This window comes from Moschus berezovskii, chromosome 4 (genome assembly GCF_049115385.1).
Source record: "Moschus berezovskii isolate FMDL1 chromosome 4, NW_MosBer_1.0, whole genome shotgun sequence".
NCBI classification, from domain to species: domain Eukaryota; kingdom Metazoa; phylum Chordata; class Mammalia; order Artiodactyla; family Moschidae; genus Moschus; species Moschus berezovskii.
Window position 1 is genome coordinate 37,052,282 of NC_142463.1, and position 20,341 is coordinate 37,072,622.

At 40.8% G+C, this 20,341-nt stretch overlaps 1 protein-coding gene across 5 annotated transcripts in view; it reads left to right on the top strand.

Annotated features, from left to right (window-relative positions):
* NFIA (nuclear factor I A) overlaps positions 1–20,341 on the top strand; it is a 413,568-nt gene that overhangs the window by 279,437 nt on the left and 113,790 nt on the right. For all 5 annotated transcript variants that reach the window (XM_088835345.1, XM_055402525.2, XM_088835344.1 and 2 more), the window contains exons 5-6: positions 12,427–12,544; positions 19,377–19,504. In XM_088835345.1, coding sequence (XP_088691471.1) covers positions 12,427–12,544; positions 19,377–19,504 — 246 coding nt within the window. The remainder of the gene's footprint in view (positions 1–12,426; positions 12,545–19,376; positions 19,505–20,341) is intronic.

A 20,341-nucleotide genomic window follows, 5' to 3' on the forward strand; every position in this document is an offset into this window, starting at 1 on the left:
AATAAATACTGAAATTGAGTTAGTTCAGAAGGATGTTTTGTTGTATAAATTTTTTCTTTTAATTTTCTTGACATATTTGGGGTGAATATTTGGACAGTAAGACTGGCAACAAATGGAATGAACTGGCAGTAATAGAAATTTTCATCAAACTACTCATTCTTCTGAATCCTGGCTCACAGTATATGTGGCCAAACATGATTTTTTTTTTCCTGTCCTACTCTCCTCACCTACTTGAGAAAGAGCCACATAAAGTTAAAAAGTGTTCCCACCCTTACCTACAAATTGAAATGTGCATATACCCTGTGTTGTTGTGTGCTCTGGCAGTAGTGTTATGATCACCATCTCAGCTGAAATTAGAGCTACGATAGGAACAAGCTCATGACATCAGCAGAGCCATCAATCAATGTGTGCACGAAGGGTGTGTTAAACACACACAACCCTACAGTCTTCCTGGTTGAAGCAGTGAGTTCTTATAGCAAGATTTAGACAGCCTCTTATTTTCTTTTCTTAGCTGAATCTTCTGCTAAATTTGCCAGACTGTGAATATTTTTATTGTAAAGATTTGACTCAGGGAAAAGCAAAACACTTAACACCTTGATGTACACACTATTTTGTTATGATCTCTTCTCATCCATTCATCTATTTATCATCTTTTCTAGGTAATTCTTTCTTTGGATGATATATTATATAAAATCTTATGCAAAATGGCATCATGGTATTATAAAATAGTTATAGAGATAATAGGTAACCTGGCTCTGCTAGGTGACTTTGGGCAACATTTAACCCCTCTCAGCTGTGTTCTCCTCATAGGTAACCATCATTTATTCAATCAGCAAAGATTTATTAAGTACCAGTTGTGTGCTGGGCGTATGTCTGAGTAATGGAAATAGAAACCCCCTTCAGGAGTGTTTTAAGGATGAAGTGGAAAATGTCAGGCATCTAGCACATAGTAGATGCTCAGCAATAGTAACTCCTGTGATTATTATTGAACAGGGATTCTGTCTCTGATCTTTCACTCAGAGTTGATCTTTGAGCCGACCATACTATCAGCAAATTTATTTAAAATATGTGTGTGTGTATGTGCTGAGTGTGTGTGTGTGTGTGTATAAATCAACACGGACTGGTTATAGAATTCATGTTCTAAAAATCAATTTATTACAGGACCATTCTAGTGACCCCTTCAGAGTTAGTAATTCTGATAGAATAAGAGCATGCCAATACTAGATCTATTCATCTACTCTAGGAATCCAAAAAATTTTTATTCCTCAAGCTTTCAGCCAAAGCCTATGTTTCTATGTTATCCTGGAAATTTCTCTTCCAGGGCTTTGAATGGATAGCAAGATATTTAAAAATTCTCAGTCTAAACACTGATATGCTAACAACTTTTTAAGTGGCCAGCCATACTGTGGGTTTTTTCAGGTTTAAAAAATATCTGGTTTTATAGTATTTGAAAATTTCACTTTATTTTACATTATGGACATAAAAATCCCAGCATGCTGCAAGTCATTTCTGCCAATGTAGTTTTTAGTAAGTCTTTATTTATGTACTCATAAGCCTCGATTTTTACAGAGCAGATATTCATATTCAATAGGTAACATTTAGGGAACAAAAAGACATTTTGGGGATTTCCAAAAGCCTGACAGAATTCTTATATTACCCCACAACAAGACTTCATATACTATGTTGAGATTTTTGATGGAATATAGTGTCCTCACTATACTATCTCTTGCTGATTATAGAGACCATTGCTGATGACTCTATAGGCATGTCAAGGACAAGACTGATGGGAATCACACTCAGAAAAGCCACATTTTAGGTCAAATACTGGGAACTGATTTAATCCAATATGTGACTGATATGACGACATACTGGCACCCAGAATTTTTCAATAGATGGAAGAGGAAAAAAAACTAAACAGGTCTTGCTAAAAATATTGAGAATTGTTGGAGGTGGCTGGATTTGTAGGTTGTAGAGATGGAACTCTGTTGACATAGTTTGGTTTCCTAATAGTCAGATAGTCCCAGTGCACTTTTGGTTAAGAGGCTTATGTTTAGAAGCCCATCCCTGGTTTATAGATCATTGTGGTGAAAAGACCTCTTAGGCTATCAGATCCATCCCCTGTCAGAAAAGACTTAATCCCATGGCCCAGGCTGTATCATATACTAAACGGGTACCACATTCGACCTCAACCAAAAGCTATGACGAGATGATACTCTAAAATGCAGATAATCGATGTTGGTCCCAAAGGCAGAAGCCACAAATGCAAGAGACCCGTCAGCATCACTAACCCCACTGTGGGTTGCTCAGCTGGACCATGTGTCTGGCTCTTCACCCAGTGAAGGCACTGCCTGACACTCAGAACTCTAAAAAAAAAAAAAAAGAAGTGAGAAGGGGGAGGATGAGACAGTCATTTTGCCAATGATGTGGTGGGTGATAAATATTTTTCTATTTAAGTCTCATTAAATTCATCTTTCCAGTAACCAGTGATGAAGGAAAGACAGGAGAAGTGTGTGTTTCACCTCTGTTTCTTTGGCAGGTATCTAGCTATCTGGGCTCAAGTCTCTGCTCTATCACATGTTTAGCTGTGTGATCCTGGTGTTGCTACTTAACCGCACAGCTCATTTTCTTACGTGTCAATGAGAATAAATACAAATACACATTCTATGTCCCCATGCAAGGATGAAATGAGATAATTCAGATAAAACACCTATTCCATTTCCTAGCACATAATAAATGCTTGATAAATATTAGTTCCTCACCATTTTTCATTAACAAGCTCATATAATTTTAGTTCAACTCAATAATCATCTGTTGCATGTGAATGTATGAAGCATCAGTTATTGTGTGCTTAGAATACAGAAATAAGTAGGAGCCAGCCCTTTCCTTTATAGAGTAGGTATGGAAGTTTATTGAGACCCAAGACTGGACTTTATCGATAAAGTGCCTGAATATGCTTTATTTACAAATTGAACTCCTAATAATTATCTATCAAAGATGAACCATCTTCATGGCTCATAGTGGGGAGGAAGGAGGGTGTCAGTGAATGGTTCTTATTTTAGTAAAAAAAAATTGTTTTTTAGAAATAAAAATTCCTCTGTTTACCTTCTTGCCACCCCAAGCACACATATTCCTTACCGTGGGTACACAAAACATGAACATGTGAAAACGGTGTTCTGTGTTAGCGATGCCTTTGAGAAGGTTAAAACATTCTGCTGGCTTTTGGCACTTAATACTTCATTTCATAAAAAACATTGCTTCAATCTTATAATAGCAGGGAAGTTGATTTTCACATAGAGGGAAACCCTTGTTTTAGTTCAGTGCCTCTCTTTTATGTTCCATTCTGGAAAAACACACTCCCAGCCTTCACTGGCCAGATCTTTCAGAATGGAAGAAAGGGAAAAGGAGATCAGCACATGGTTTACAGACCAGAAATCTGCTTGGCAAAGGAGTTGCTGAAGACTGTGGTGTTGAAGCTGCAGAGAAAGTACCTTTATGATTGATTTCCATTCAAGTCAGACTGACTGCAGTGTGGTCATTTTTCTAACCCATAACTGCTCACACTGCAGCAGTCTGCTATCTGCAGGGTGTCTGAATTATAGCAGTCTATGTCCGCGTTCCCTCTTACACAAATTACTTACACTGGTTTCTTTTTCCATGCAAATTCATCAGTTTTACAGCCCCTCGTAGCCACAGTCAGGAAACTCTGGCCGAGAGCACAAATTGATAAAATAAGTTAATTTTACTATACTTATTTTTTTTTCTTTCTAAAAGCCCTTTCTCATAGGCAGTGTTCAGGAAGCATATTATGGTAAAAGGAAGATAACAAAGGAGTTGAATTTTCTTGCCATAAATTACTTTCCAAGTTAATTCCCTTTAACGATGATTCCAGATTTGCTTGAGTTTTTTAGCATTGTACATTTACAACTGTGCCTTTGATAGAAGACCAACTGTTTTCCCATGTTCACTCCTTTGTGCCTGTGACATGGACTTTCTTACAAGATCGTTGCCACTGGCATGCAAAACAACACTAAATTGTGCTGGGCTCTCAGAACTGTGTGCTGTTGTTGGACTTTTTTTGTCCCCTCTCGTCTTAAAGTACAAGTTCACAAAGTCTCAGTGAGTATATTAGAGTGTGTACTCTGGAGAGAAATGTACCTCTGTTTTCTTTCAGTTCCGTTCGTTCTGTTCAGTCGCTCAGTTGTGTCCGACTCTTTGCGACCCCGTGGACTGTAGCCTACCAGGCTTCTCCGTCCATTGGATTCTCTAGGCAAGAATACTGGAGTGGGTTACCATTTCCTTCTCCAGGGGATCTTCCCGACCCAGGGATCGAACCCGGGTCTCCCACATTGGAGGCAGACGCTTAAGTTGGAAATCCACTACTAAATCCTCATAGTCTTTCTTGGGGAATACCTGTTGGCCGTTATTCCATCTTCTTTAGTTGTCATGCAGATTTGAGGGAGGGCCAGGTGTGATTTTTAATCTTTAAAATGTAAACACCACCAGGGCAAGGGTTTTTATGTATCTTGTCCACTGATGGATCTCGGGCACCTGGAGCAGTGCCTGGCACATTAGAGTTGCTCCAGAAATATTTGGTGAACAACAACCTCAGTTATGCAGGTGATACTGCTCTAATGGCAGAAAGCGAAGAGGAACTAAGGAGCTGGCTTAAAGAGCCTCTTGATGAGGGTGAAAGAGGAGAATGAAAAAGCTGGCTTAAAAGTCAACATTCAAAAAACTGAGATCATGGCATCCAGTTCTATCACTTCATGGCAAATAGATGGGGAAAAAGTGGAAACAGCTACAGATTTTATTTTCTTGGACTCCAAAATCACCGAACACTGTGACTGTAGCCACAAAATTAAAAGATGTTTGCTCCTTGGAAGAAAAGCTATGACAAACCTAGACAGCATATTAAAAAGCAGAGACATTACTTTGCCGACAAAGGTCTGTATAGTCAAAGTTACGGTTTTTTCAGTAGTCATGTATGGATGTGAGAATTGAACCATAAAGAAGGTTCAGTGCCAAAGAACTGATGCTTTTGAACTGTGGTGCTGGAGAAGACTCTGGAGGGTCCCTTGGACAGCAAAGAGATCAAATTAGTCAATCCTAAAGGAAATCAACCCTGAATAGTCCTTGGAAGGACTGATGCTGAAGTGCCGATACTTTGGCCACTTGATGTGAAGAGCTGACTCATTGGGAAAGACCCTGATGCTGGGAAAGATTGAAGGTAGGAGGAGAAGGGGACGACAGAGGATGAGATGGTTGGATGGCATCACCAACTCAAAGGGCATGAGTTTGAACAAAGTCCAGGAGATGGTGAAGGATGGGGAAGCCTGGCGTGCTGCAGCCCATGGGGTTGCAAGGAGTCAGACACGACTGAGTGACTGAACGACAATTGAATGCAGCCTCTCAGAGAAGATGTTCTTTAAACCGTAGACTGGCCACACTAGTCATTTAGGTGATACTCCCCGCTGATTCCCATTAAACAAGTTGTAAACTCAGTGCCCTGTCATCTCCCAAGCAGACTAGCTTGAAATTTTGGATAGAAAAAAATTTTTTTCCATCATCCTCTCTTTCCAACAATGCAGGCCTGAGCAGATTGTCTCTGGTGGATGGCAGAAGTTCAATAACCACAACCTTATCCAACTACTAATGTGTACTGAAGAGCAGGTCATTAAGAGGGTTGGCTACTAAAGTAACCCCTTTCTTCCAATAGCCCACATTACTGTAATGATTCCTTAATAGCAAACCATTTATTAAGAAATGACACAAAGACTACATTCTACAGATGACAGGAAAGAAGGGTGGGGGCAGGGAGATGAATGACTTAGAAATGAAATCTAAGAAACAATTCCCCAAAGTTAACCTTTTGAAGAAAACTCCTCAGTGGAGCAAAAATCCACAAATGCTTTCAGTTCAGTTCAGTTCAGTCGCTCAGTCATGTCCGACTCTTTGCGACCCCATGAATCACAGCACGCCAGGCCTCCCTGTCCATCACCAACTCCCAGAGTTCACTCAAACTCACGTCCATCAAGTCGGCGATGCCATCCAGCCATCTCATTCTCTATCATCCCCTTCTCCTCCTGCCCCCAGTCCCTCCCAGCATCAGAGTCTTTTCCAGTGAGTCAACTCGTCGCACGATGTGGCTAAAGTATTGGAGGTTCAGCTTTAGCATCAGTCCTTCCAAAGAACACCCAGGACTGATCTCCTTTAGAATGTGTAGGTTGGACTAATTGCAGTGCTGATTAAGAAGAATGAGAAGCCCTTTCTCACCATTTATGTGTATTTACAGATTTCTAAAGTGTCAGTTTGCACTGCTTAAAGTTTGGGGGGAGGGGGTGCAAGTGGAGAGAATAGATATTTACTCTTCTTAATTCAAAACAGATTTATTGATCATCAGCTGTTTGGGGATATAAAAGAGACTGTGGGATCTGTAGGATTAAAGGCCACCTGGTGTAACCCTCCAACTTCATGACCTAGGAAAGTTACTAACCCTCCTCGTGCCTCAGTCCTCCCTAGTGGTGCTGTGACGATTACATAGGATGAGGTGCTTAAAGCTCTTAGCCAGTGTCTGCCCAAAAGTGACGCTTAGTCAATGTTAGTCCTTGCTGTGATGATGATGACTGTATCAATGGTATAAATGGTACTGGTGGCAGTGGCAGTGGATTTTCATTTTTATTATAATTGTTACTAGCATTATGAAGTCCAAAGAGCTTAAGTGACTTAACCAAGTTCCTCTGGTGGTTATTGGCAGGGCTAGACTCTATAAACAGTCTCTCCGAGGCCCTGACCAGCACTTTTACTATGCCCTGGGATGTCTGTCCTTAGCTTAAATTGCACTCAATCTAGTTGGGTAGAAAATCTCATATATTAATAAGAGATAAAAAATGATGAAGCCTATGGTCAAGTACACATGGAGAAAAATCAGTTTTGCAATATACGGAGCAGACAGGAAGTGTTGTGGCTGGTCCAGTCCTTCCTTAACATCCCCATGTTTGATTGACAGTGGCCATAATCTCTATACCACACCAGTAAGCAGTTAGTCGTTAGCGTCAGAAGTCCAGCTTGACTTCCTGGGCAGATACATTTCCCTGATTTGCAAAAAGGACATAATACCACCATTAGCACATTTCATTATATACATCTTTTTGATATTTTATATTAGAATAATATGATTGTTTGCTTATTTATGCCCTTTCATTGTCTATAATTAGAAACTTGCCTTTTTATACCTATTCACTATCCTGGAAGAGGTGACAGATACCAACTGTGAAAATTTTATTTTCATCCTTGACAGCACAGTTTAGGTCTCCATTCCCTTTTGCCAGGACTCCCAAATCAACCTATCAACTGATTTCCCACCTCCAGAGTTATCATCACCCAATGTTCAATCTATATGCTGTTGCTGTACTAATATTCTTCATGTATGCATACTCAGTCGTGTCCAGCTCTTTGTGACCTCATAGACTGTAGCCCGTCAGGCTCCCTTGTCCATGGAATATTCCAGGCAAGAGTATTGGAGTGGGTTGCCATTTCCTCATCCAAGGGATCTTCCCAATCCAAGAATTGAACCCACATCTCCTGCACTGGCAGGCAGATTCCTTACCACTGAGCCACCTGGGAAGCCTCCACTAGGCAACATTCCTCAGATTCAATAATTATTCTATCACTCCCATACTCAGAAAATGTCATGGATCCCACAGATCACTCTCTTACCTCCTACCTCCAAACTGATGTTACATACTCCCTTTTACCTAGGAACCCTCTCTTATCTCCTTCTGGGCCTCTTTAAACCCTCACCTGCCTTGAGAGCTCAGCTTAAGCACCCATTCTTCATGGAATCAGCCCTTTTTCTGATCCCACAAGCCGATGAGATCTGTTACTCCTTTGAACCTCCCTAACACATTCTATTCATTCCCCCTGTGAGATTTAACACATTTAGCCTTGCATTAGATATTCAGGTATAATTTTTTTATTATTCCACTAGGTTATAAACTTTGTGACGGCAAATACAATATATACCCTTTTATCATCTCAAGTTTAAGACCAATATTGTACATGGAATTCAGGGTGGTACAGCAGAAAAAGCCCAGCTTTTGAGGTCAGACATCCTTGAATTTTAATCCTGGCTGTCTCTCTTCTTTGCCTTTCTGTGATCCAGGGCAAGTGATTTAACCTCACTCCAGGGCTTAGTTCGCCCTCATCTAGAAAATGTACCTTTCCTGAAAAGATTGTTTAAGATTTAAGTTAAGTATAATAAATAAAGTGCTTCTCAAAACATGAGCCCCCAGGTACTCAGAAAAGCCTACCAAAAGGCCACCTTTTGAATTGTTAGTGACTTGGCAAGTCTCTTCCTGTTCTCCAGATTAGAGGCACTGAGAATACCCAGTGCATTGTAATGATATTTTGACCATGACCTCTACCCTCAGATATAAAAAAGCCTTTCTCTTTGGCTCTCACAGTTTCACTGAATCAGAATCCACTCCAATAAGCTGACTTGCATACCAAACATACACACAGACAGGACTGGACGATGTTTCCTTACAAGAGTCTTTTGAAGAAAGCAGAATTTGGATCTGTGAGTTATTAGGGTTATGTAACCCAGGTGTGAAACCCAGTCTCATTTCAGAAATTTAGTGAGGTTTTAAAACTCAAGACATATATAATCAGTTTGCCAAATCCTGATGTTATTCACCAGAAATCAATAAGTGCTATGGGAGGGGTCACATGCTGCCAGGAGGACACCCAATGCTGTTGTTAGATTATAGCTTCAGTGTACTAAGAGGCTCACAGGAAGGAAATACACAGCCAAGTTAAGGAACCTTTTGTGGGCTTAATTATTTTTTTATTCTCTCTGAGAAGTGGGCATACCATATGCACACGAATATTCTTCTTCCTTCACCTATTCTGGCTCCCTTGACATTTTAAAAATATAATCAAGGCAAAATACATTTTCTGGAGTAGAACATGATAGTGTGTATGCGTTCTAAATCACCTCAGTCATGTCCAACTCTCTGTGACCCTACGGATTGTAACCCATCAGGCTCCTCTGGCCATGTATTTCTCTAGACAGGAATACTGGAGTGGACTGACATTCCCTCCTCCAGGGGATCTTCCCCATTCAGGGATGGAATCCACGTCTGTTATGTCTTCTGCATTGTCAGGTGGGTTCTTTACCACTAGCGCCACCCGGGAACCCTAGAGCATGATAGATAAAGTGTTAAATGTAAGAGCAGCTGGATGTTCACCAGCAGATAGAGGGCCTCAGACTTCTCCCGTTGAGTCAAGTCCATCTTCCTTACATTTTGCTCTGTGTTTCCTTCCAAGAGGAAGGAGTGGGGTCATGCAGTTTCCACAGTGCTCCCTCCAGTGGAAGCCTCAACCGCATCTTGAAACGTGTGAAGAAAATCTGAATCTAGCCTTATCCTCTTTTTTAGTTAACAAGAGATGCCAATCTCTAAGCTCCATGAAGGCACAAACTATAAGCACTTATTAAGGGACTTCGCTGGTGGTCCAGTAGCTAAGACTTTGCACTCCCAAGGCAGGGGGCCTGGATTCCATCCCTGGTCAGGGAACTATATTCCACATGCCACAACTAAGAGTTCAAATGCTGCAACTGAAAAAGATCCTGCATGCTGCATGGAATGATGGAAGAACTCGTGTGCCACAGCCAAGACCCAGTGCGGCCAAATAAATTAAAAAAACAAACAAAAAAACCCCACCTATTATATGCCAGACTGCTAAGAGGGGTCGTGGGTGCTTCATGCCCCCATTACAGCAGTCCCTTCTGTACCCCATGGCCTATTTAAGGCATAAAGTATTATGAAATCAAAGGGGAAATTATACAAATAAGTTTGATATAAAAAGCAAATTAGGGAATGACTAGCAAAATTATTCATTAGAACTGTTTACACTCATTGTCAAGCCTAACCATTTGTTTTTGAAGTAAAGACCTTCCTCGATTAGAGCCTGTCATTGAGAGATGTGTTTGAATTTCAGAAAGTCTATGTGAATTTCACTATTTTCTATTTCTTAGCAGTAACTATTTTTATATAATGATAGTTGTGATTAAGGTCTAGTAGCCATTGCCATTATCAAACAGCTAAGTGTTTATTTTAGAAATTGCTTTGCCCCTCATGCTGTTTCTTAATTCCATCGTTTTATTATGGCTTCACAATCTCCCCAGTTTCCCAAGCATCTGTCCTGGGAATTATCCTGTACCCATCCTGTTCCACCATTACCACACTCCAGAAGCCAATACATGTTCTCAGTTTCAGCTCCTAAACACCTGTCTCCAGGCTCCTCCTTTGTATCCCTTGGACCATGCCCCCATCTTCTCTTATTTAAATGACTCAACTGGTCTCTCTGGTTTTATTGATTACATTCTTCAGCTGCCCCCCCACCCCATACTTATCCTCCTGACAGGTGGCATGTCTAGCTTATAAGTAGAGATTTGACAATAGCATTCCTGTACTTTGTTGGTTTTCCTTTGACTAACAATCAATTATATTTGACCAATGCTTACTGCCTGCCTCCTAGTGTAAGGGATTATATTAGATACTAGTTGCATAACCCCAATAGTCCCATTATAGTGGAGTGTGATAAGAGCTTCATAGCTTATAAACTTGATAACTGACTGAACTCAAACTCATATTCTTTAAAGAAATCTACCTACCCTTCATATTATTGTTTTTCTTCAGTTGCTATGTCATGTCTGACTCATTTTGCAACCCCATGGACTGTAGCCCACCAGGCTCCTCTGTCCATGGAATTTCCCAGGCAAGACTACTGGAGTGGGTTGCCATTTCCTTTTCCAGGGGATCTTCCTGACCCAAGGATTGAACCCATATCTCTTGCATTGGCAAGTAAGTTCTTTCCCACCTGACCTTAAATTTCCCCTCTTTCCCCATGTATTATTAATATATACCACATCATACCAGTTATAATCCAATACACGTTTTATGTTCTCTTACCTGTATAAATGCTATTCTCTCTACCTAGAATGCCTCCATTCCTCTAATGGATAAATCCTACTTGTCCTTTTAACATTCTTCCCAGGCCTCACATTTGCTGAGGCCCTTTTACTCCCTGGAACCTCTTATCCCTCAGCTGAGTTAGATACCCACTTCTATGCAGCCATATCTATTTAGGAATAACTCTAGCAAAGGACTTATCAGACTGTATTGAAATTAATCTGTCAGCCTAACTCTCTAGAGCTGATTCAGGGTAGGGACCATGTCATTCATTTAAGTGTCTTCCTTACCCAGCATAATTCTTGGCCGTAGCAGACTCTCAGTAATCATTGGTTCAAAGAGTGAAAGTCCCTGGTTCATGATTTTCCTAATTATCCTTTCTTCTTATGGATATGAGCCTCTATTTAACTTGTTTATATATCCACTTCTATGGGCTTTAAAACTCTCAAACTAATGCCTTGATACAGAAAAAAATGCATCTATTGCTTCCGCCTTGTATAATCTTTCAAAAGAACAGATTACTTGCATGTATATAATTACACCACTAATTTTACACAGAATTGTCTTTTAAGATTGGTAGATGTTATTTATTCATTTAAAAATATTTATTAAACTACTCCTGTAAACAGGATATCTAGAGGCTCCAGGACATATAAAAAGTGCAGACAATCACATCTCACACAAGGGTCAACCCTGAAAATCATGTGTAGTCAAAGTTATTTTTAACAGTCCTTTGAATCAGAGGTCAACAAATTTTCCTATAGAATTATTTTCAGCATAGTGAACCATATGGGTTCTGTCACAGCAACTCTTCTCTTGCAGTGTGGAAGCAGAGATGATATGTAAATGAAGGTGTGCAGCTTTTCCAGTACAACTTTATCTACAAAAATTATGGCTCAGGGACCATAGTTTGAGGACCTTGCCTTAAACTGGAAGGTGGGACAGACAGTAAAGATGTATGCAGGGTGCTGAGGTGATTGGGAGTAAGGGAAAATCACACATTCTCATCACATGAAATTGGGATTGGGTGACCTGCAAAAGATGAATTTGCAGTTCAGAACTAATTCCAAAATACAGATGTGTGGAAGCTATCAGGATCAAACAAAGCTAGAAAAAACCCCAGGGAATGCTGGTCGTTCAAGAAAAGTAGCAGACCAAAATGTGAAGGTATTTTTGTTAGAAGCATCCAGGAATATGGCAACCTTAGTGACAATTTACCATTACAAAAAAAGAGAAAAGATGAAAGGTATATCATAAAAAATATGTCCTTCTGATGCAGAGGATTTTTATTGTCAGAATTCTCTTAAGGTCTGAGTTCATTACTGATAAATCTGGATAAGCTAACCATATAAATTCAAATATAAAATGTGTTAAATGTAACACTGAAATATGTTCTCATTGATCTTTTATTCACAGACCTTACCTGATATTTCTTTTTTTTTTTTAATTCTAGCACCAATAGCTGCAGGAACTGGTCCCAATTTTTCTCTCTCAGATTTAGAAAGTTCTTCATACTACAGCATGAGTCCAGGAGCAATGAGGAGGTCTTTACCCAGCACATCCTCTACCAGGTAATTTTATTGTTGGCTCTTAAAGAGGTCAAACTTCATAGTTTACACACCTTGATTTTTAACTCTGGGCCTACTAGACATTTAGCAGTACGCCTCTGGTAATAGATAGTAGAAGTGGGTTCAGCCCTAATGGATTTTCAGTGTCACTGAGGAGAGAGAGAACAAATGCACAGGCAGCATACCTATGTGTGCGTGTGTGTGTGTGGGGTGGGGGTGGGGGAGCTTCCCAGGTATCTCAGTGATAAAGAATCCACCTGCCAATTCAGGAAATGTAGTTTCCATCCCTGAGTCAGGAAAATTCCCTGGAGAAGGAAATGTCAAGCCACTCTAGTATTCGTGCCTGGGAATTCCCATGGACAGAGGAGCCTGTGGGCTGCAGCCCAATGCGTTGCAAATGAGTCGGACATGACTTAGCAACTAAACAACAACATAAACTCACACACACACACGTATATATACACACCCACATACACATATATACATGAAGACTCACACATACACATCAGTCCATCAGTTCTGTGGCATGGGCTGAAAATAGTTAAAGACAGCTTTATCCAAAATGAGCGACTTGTGTTCAGCTATAAACTGTAAGCATTAGTCAGAGTGAGTGAGATGGAAAGTCATGGAAGGGTGTTCTGGGTGGGGTGAAGACGTAAGCAAAGACAGAGGCAGGATGGAGTATGACACTGGCATGTTCTCAGAAAGTTAAGGACAAGGCTTGACTAGGGGAAAGTGTTTTGGCTAGTTTGGCAGAAAGTTGGCCCTGGTGACGACAGTCCCTGTCTCCATGCCGGCAGCAAACGTCACTGCTCAGTTTCAGCTCTTCTCCTACTACTGCGCCCTGCAGTTCTCAAAATCCAGTCTGTTGGAGTTACTCTGAGAGAGGCAACTATTTGATATCCTAGTGTGAAGATGTAAAAGCAGATGCAGCCCGACAGCATTGTGGGGGCAGATCACAAGCACTGTTGCACCAGGAGACCTTTAAAAGAGTAAAGCTAAAAGAACACAACCAGATAACGACTCCAGGGTGCTTGATCCCCTTGAGGTCACAAAGCCAAAATCAGAATGAAGCATTTTGCAAGATCCTGTTGTCTCCAGATAACCTGTACCAGAGGGAAAGGGATTAGGCATTAAACCCACAGTATTCTTTTACAAATTGGCTTTAGCACTGGACTGTGACAGCAAAGAAAAGAATGGTGCAGAACGATCTTTAATGTTTGTGTACTTTGCAGAAAAACATTTGACAAAGGTATATTCCTCCTAAAGCAAGCGTTTTAGGATTTAAAACAATGTCCAGATGATAGAAATTTTCCCTGGTAGAGACTCATTCTTACCTTGACTTTATGTATTTTAACCATCATTACTTAAAAAAATCATCAGCTTAGTTACTACCAATAACTTGAAGACAGCTAAAGAAACAGTATTTTCCCAGATATAACCACCAAGTCTTACCATCATCTTTCACATTATTTAAATATCCCCGCTAGTTCACTGGGGTATAAAAATGTCATCTCCAGTGCCACCCCTCCACCCCCGCAAAAAAAAAAAAAAAATTTATAACAAAAGAATGAGATTTTGAACATATTCGGGTATTAATACATTCTGAGGATTTTGAATGTTTGCTGATGGAAGGGACATTGTGTGTAACTACACTTAGTCAACATGAAAAAGCTTTGCAAATACTTGTGGTTAGTGATTAATTTAAAAGTTGATTGTTTTTCATATGTGCACTGTGCATGTACCATGGACAGCCCAGCTTCTCCAGCTGTTTTTTGCCTTTTGTTTCAACTTTCTGTGTGGAAGCCTGGGTATTAACGTACTTTAAAAAGCTAGTGTCATTCCCATATTCTGCAAATAACTAACCCTGATAAGGCAGTAATTATACACAGCATCAGTAGTTAATAACTTGGTAATATGTTTGTTTTGCTCTCATTAGGCTCTCCTAAGATAATTCTTTTAAAATTATTCTTTAAATATATAGACTCAGCAGAATTATCTGTGTACAGTTGAGGAACTGTGCCCAGGAGAATACCCCAGATTTCCATATAGAAAAGTTCATCAACCAATTGGTCTTTGTTTATGCTGTGCCAATATTAATTGGTCACCTGCTCTGTGGCAGTCACTGTGTTAGGTGCTTTACATACCTGATAGGAGTTAATCTTCACAGTAATTTTACAGCACAGTGTTGCATGTAACAGTGGGTCAGCCCACAACTCAGAGAAGTTAAGTAACTTGACCAAGGGTAGAGTCTACATTCAAACTTGGAGCTGTTGGAACTTTCAAACCATGCTATTTTAACACTAAATCCTCTTAGGAATGGGGCTCACTCTTTCAGGAAGGAACAATAGAATAGGAAGCCCCCAGAAAGAATTATCTGGCATCTCTACTTTTCATGGACAGTTAGCATTTGCTATTTTGAATTATTATTATCATCTTGGAGGTATGTACAGTTCCTGCCTTCCCTTCTGGTTTGCAGATCCCTTAGAGCAGTAGTTCCCAACCTTTTTGGCACCAGGAACCAATTTCATGGAAGACAGTTTTTCCACGGATTGGGGAGGGGGTGTTGGGATGATTCAAGCACATGACATTTATTGTGCACTTTTATTTCTCATCTAATGCTGCTACTGATATGACAGGAAGTACTAGTCCACGATACGGAGGTTGGGGACCCCTGCTGAACTCTTCCAGTTCAGCTGCAAACACGTATTAAGTCCCAAGGATATGAGATCCATAAGGCACTATGGATGTAAAGTCAAGAAACAGGAGCTTTGCAGTCTCATGATATAGACTGACAAGTGAATGAAGATTTTTAGTTCAGAGCATTCGGAACACTCAGGAAAGAGGGATTTTGCTGTTCTTTAGGGACAAGGTAAAACATCTAGGCTTTGCGCATAGTAGGAATTAAGCAAATATTTGAAACGAAGGTAATAGTCTTCCCTTAATTTCTAAATTGCTAAAGACAGAACAAATTCCACACCCAAGAAGAGAGTGTGTCATTACTTAAAAGAGTATTTATCCTCCTTCTTGTGTAGAGACCTTACTGGTCCTTTCCTGTGTCTCTCAAGTGTTTCTGGGAGCATAGAATTTGTGTTAGATAGTCAACAGCAAGAAGCCAGAATTAATAACGGGGATCCCTGGCTGTCCAGTGGTTAGGACTCCGAGCTTCCACTGCAGAGGGCACAGGTTCCATCCCTGGTTGGGGAACTAAGATACTGTATGCCGTGCAGTATGGCCAAAATAAAAATTAAAAAAAATAAGGAACAAAAGTAATGAATGATTCATATCTAAATTTAAAAAAATAAAGAAGATTGATAGGTATTAACTGTAGGTTCTGTATTCCTTCCAGTAAATATGTTCAAAATCATAGAAGGGGTAATGCAAAAATTGGGATGAAATATACTTTTCTTGTCCCAAAGAACTTCATCAAGATAAACCAGCTGTCAGGTTTGTGAAGTCAGTAAACTTTGTCCTGGAAGTCCTTCACCCATCGCTCCTGGCACTTCTAATTTTCTTCCCTCCTGGATCTTGTTCTCTCCTCTAGCCTGTATCTCCACCTTCCCAACATTTATCCTGTGTCAACCCCTGACAGTCCTTGCTTTCAAACTGAGGGGTCAGCTAATATCTACAGACTCTCTCACCTTTAGTATTTAATAACCACATGAGTAGGGCTTCCTTCGTGACTCAGATGATGAAGAATCTGCCTGCAATACAGGAGTCCCAGGTTTGATTCCTAAGTCAGGATGATCCCCTGGAGAAGGGAATGGCTACCAACCCAATCCAGTATTCTTGCCTAGAGAATTCCATGGACAGAGGAGCATGGCAAGCTACAGTCCATGGGGTCGCAAAGAGTCGAATACAATTGAGTAACTAACTCTTAATGCATGAGTATTTGCATTTTTATTCTAGAGGACACCAAGGAAATCAAAAGCATTAGAACCTCAGAAAAATATTGCTACTTGGAGAAAGACAGGTAATGAAGTTGGCATTTTGGGTGGGATCTCATTGAATCATGAGACTTGGGCGAATCCTTGTCACAGGCACTCATGTGACTGTTTCTAAATCTGTAGCCCAATTCAGCAGTGTTTGAGTATCTGTTATTAGTCAGATACTGTGATAGGCACTAGAGATTTAAAAAAAAATTCCTGATAATCTCCTTCTCCACAGATCTCAAGCTCCTGTCAGAGAACGTAGGTCTTGCATTTTATTTGCCAGGGAACATAAGAAAATATTTATTCTGTTTCCAGTTTGTATTCTTTCAACTTCTAACTAAAATTATTTCAGTTCAGTTCAGTTCAGTCGCTCAGTCGTGTCCGACTCTTTGCGACCCCCCAAAAATATAACAGATAATATTAAATACAGAGAGGGCAGAAACCATGTGGAAAGATAGGAGAGACTCTTATATCAAGAACCTGAACCCAGAGTTATTCCTTACGTTTAGCTGTGAGATGCCTGGTTTCCAAGGCAAGAAGGGAAAGCACTAGCTTATGTAATGTACCTTTTCTAAGAAAAGGAAACTAGAAATGCTTTTAAAGATACCACATTTTTTTCTGCTTTTATGTATTAGGAATTTTTTTGTGTATGTCCTTTTATAAAGTACTTCTGTTAGATGCAGTTTTACATAAAATACAGAAAAATTCTTTGAGTGGCTCTTTTTCATTAAACTTCAAGGAAAACCAAGCAAAGGACATTAAATAAATCGTTAGAGGTTTTTTCTTTGGCTACTAAGCTGGCATGCTACAGGTCTGTTGCTTTCCTGCAATCTAACTTTCATTAGAATAGAGCTTAACTCCTGATATGGCAATTTCAGTAACTAGAATTTCATGCCTTCAACTGGGCCTTCCTCAGTTTTTTACTTGGATGGCTGCAGTGGCCTCTTAACTATCTCCCCGGGGAAGGTTCTGTCTCCTTCTTTTCCCTTAGCTCTTCAAAAGCCATAAACTCTATAACTACCAGAATGACCTTTCTGACAGATGACTCTGACGTCACTTCCTGTTTAGATCTATTCAGGGAGCCTCTGTTGCTTGTAGGATAAAGTCCAGACATACCATGTCTTCTATCATCTTCACCCCATCTTTCTCTGTACCCCTTCTGCCACTTTAACCATAGTAAACACCTGTCAGCTCTCTGCGAGTGTCACACGCTGCTTGTGGTGCTGTTTCTGCTTGACGTGCACCTCCCTCCTGGAATGATGTTGGGAATAGTAACCTGGGCGACAGGAGCATGCCAGTTAGGACAGACCTTCCCTGCCACAGTGCCAAGTCCTGGAATGCCTCTAATGTGCCATACCTTAACTCTTTAGGTTTGGGATCATGAGGCTGTCCTGGGCCACAGATGGGGTGACAAAGCTGGGGCAAACAGGAGGAGCTTGAGAGGGGGACTTTGCCAGTTGATAAAGAAGCATTTCATTGCCTTAAAATCCAGAATGGCTGCCTCCAGAGTGCACCACCTAAATAACAGCCTGTCCCTGCCCTGTTCTTCTTCCTGCCCCATCTCCTAGCCCCTCCTCTTACAGACGGTTCAGGAACCGCCTCCTCCGGGCATCCTTTCCCGACCTTCTCTGTGTATCATTGTTCATTGTTTTCTTCCTCCATCAAGGCACCCACTATGACCTCTGTGTGGTTCCACCGTCATACTTGTGTTTCTCTTTGCACAATTTTGTTTACCTCTTGTTCCTCATCCATGAGATTGCAGACCCCACGAAGACAGGAATTATATCTGATTCAATATTCTAGCCTTTAGCACAGTGCATGGCATGTGGGAGGTGCACGATAAATGTTTGATGAATGAACATATGTTAAAAATTCTGTACCTGACATGTGAGGAAGAGATTACCCAACTAGTACTCACACCAGGTATGAAATCCACTCATTCTGGTGTGTTAGTTACATAATCAGTTAATACATTTAGAACATCAGCAACATGTAGCATTTCACTACCGTTTAACTCTTGCAACCTCAAATTGGGAGAAAAAGACCTCAGTTCTTTAACTGGAAGAAATAGAATATATTCTGGAAATTTCCCAACCATACTTCTCCAAAACTAAAACATCCCCACTTGATGGCATAGAATTTCATCTTTGGTAATTTCCTTGTAGAGAAGTGGCATGCAGGTCACTGGGTCACTCTTTTTTCCATGTCCCTTATTCTCACAAGGAGAATAAGTAGAATTCTTCTACTTTTGTCTTGTTTGTTCACTGTTTTATCTCTAGAGCCTGCATAGTGACAGTAGGCCAGGTCCCAATCTAGGCACTAGAGATAAAACAGTGAACGGATTAGACAAAAGTAGAAGGAAGGTATTGTCACTGTGCAATAAATATTTTTTAACTGAAGAGATCTAAGTAGAAGATGAGAAAATATGGCAAAAAAAAAACACCAAAAGGCAATTCAGGCTTTTCTTCAAGGGTTGTGTGCTCTGATTTTTCTCCTTCCTAGGGTGCCAGAGGGGTTGCGTAGATGTCTAGGATCATTGCTGACGGCAATGCCCCAGCCAACGCTCTGGGAGATACACATGTGGGCTTACTACCCAGTCTTCCAGGTGGAGACAGGAGACAGAGCCAGCCAGCAGTTCCTCAAAGGAAAAGGAACCGGATGTGGCGGCAGCAGCAACTCAAGTGACAATAAAAACCAAACCCAGACACTTGGAACAGCATAGACCCAAGAGTTTGTTCTCCATCCAGTGACTCACTAAACTGAACCAGAGCCCAAAGAAGCCCACGAAACACACCGAGTTACCCAATTGCTTCCTCCCTTGGCTTTCTTTCCACCAGAGATGCCACGTCCAGGAGAAAGGTGGTTTGGATGGCTTTTAAACATGTACCCGTTTGTTATTTCAGCTCCACGAAGCGCCTCAAGTCTGTGGAGGATGAAATGGACAGTCCTGGTGAAGAGCCATTTTACACAGGCCAAGGGCGCTCCCCGGGGAGCGGAAGTCAGTCCAGCGGGTGGCATGAAGTGGAGCCAGGTAAGCGGAGCGGGCAGCCACTGTGAAGTCTAAGATGTGGTGGGGGTGGGGGGAGGAGGGAGTGACGCCAGGCAGAAAGCTAAGGGAGTGAGCTCAGAGCAGCGGACTTTCTGATTTTCTCCACATGAACACGTGTTTGTACCTGACTGCTGCTTTTATGAAAGGGTCGCAGAGCAAGGATGCCATTCAACTGAGATGAAAGATTGAGAATGGTGTGTAAGGTTTTCTACTCTTACATGTTTTCACTACACAGCAATCCAGCGTTCCATTTGCCTTTGCTTTCATTTTATACTAATTGCCTTTTGGGATTGGTTTTATCTTTTAATAATCAGAATAAAAATCCATCAACTTTTTCTACTGCAGCAATAGCATTAGAGAGGAAAGGAGGGCTCCCTGTGCAGTAGCTTGCACTTGGATCTTTATAAAATGAGGAAACTTTTAAATATGTTTTGTCATCACAATTCTTTTTCTATTTAAAAGGAACAGCCAAAAAATAAAATAAAAATAAAAGGAATAGCTATCTTTATGTCCATCTTTCATGAACTTAGCAAATAATGACTGCTAGTCTAACCTCCTGGGGTAGTTTAGTCCTGACTTCGGAGTCTTGAGCAATGTGACTAATTCTGATATCAGAAGCCTTTTGAAACTTTTCTCAGTGTCTATAACCTCCAGCTTGGCAAGGGAGAATCTTCTCCGGTACCTTTCTCAATATGCAAAGTCTAATGATGTAGAGCATAGAGTGGGCTTTGGAAAGAGACAGGCTGAGTGTAATCCTGGCTCCGCTTCTGCTGGCTCTGTGATTATGGGCAAACCACCTAACCTCTCTGAGACTAAGTG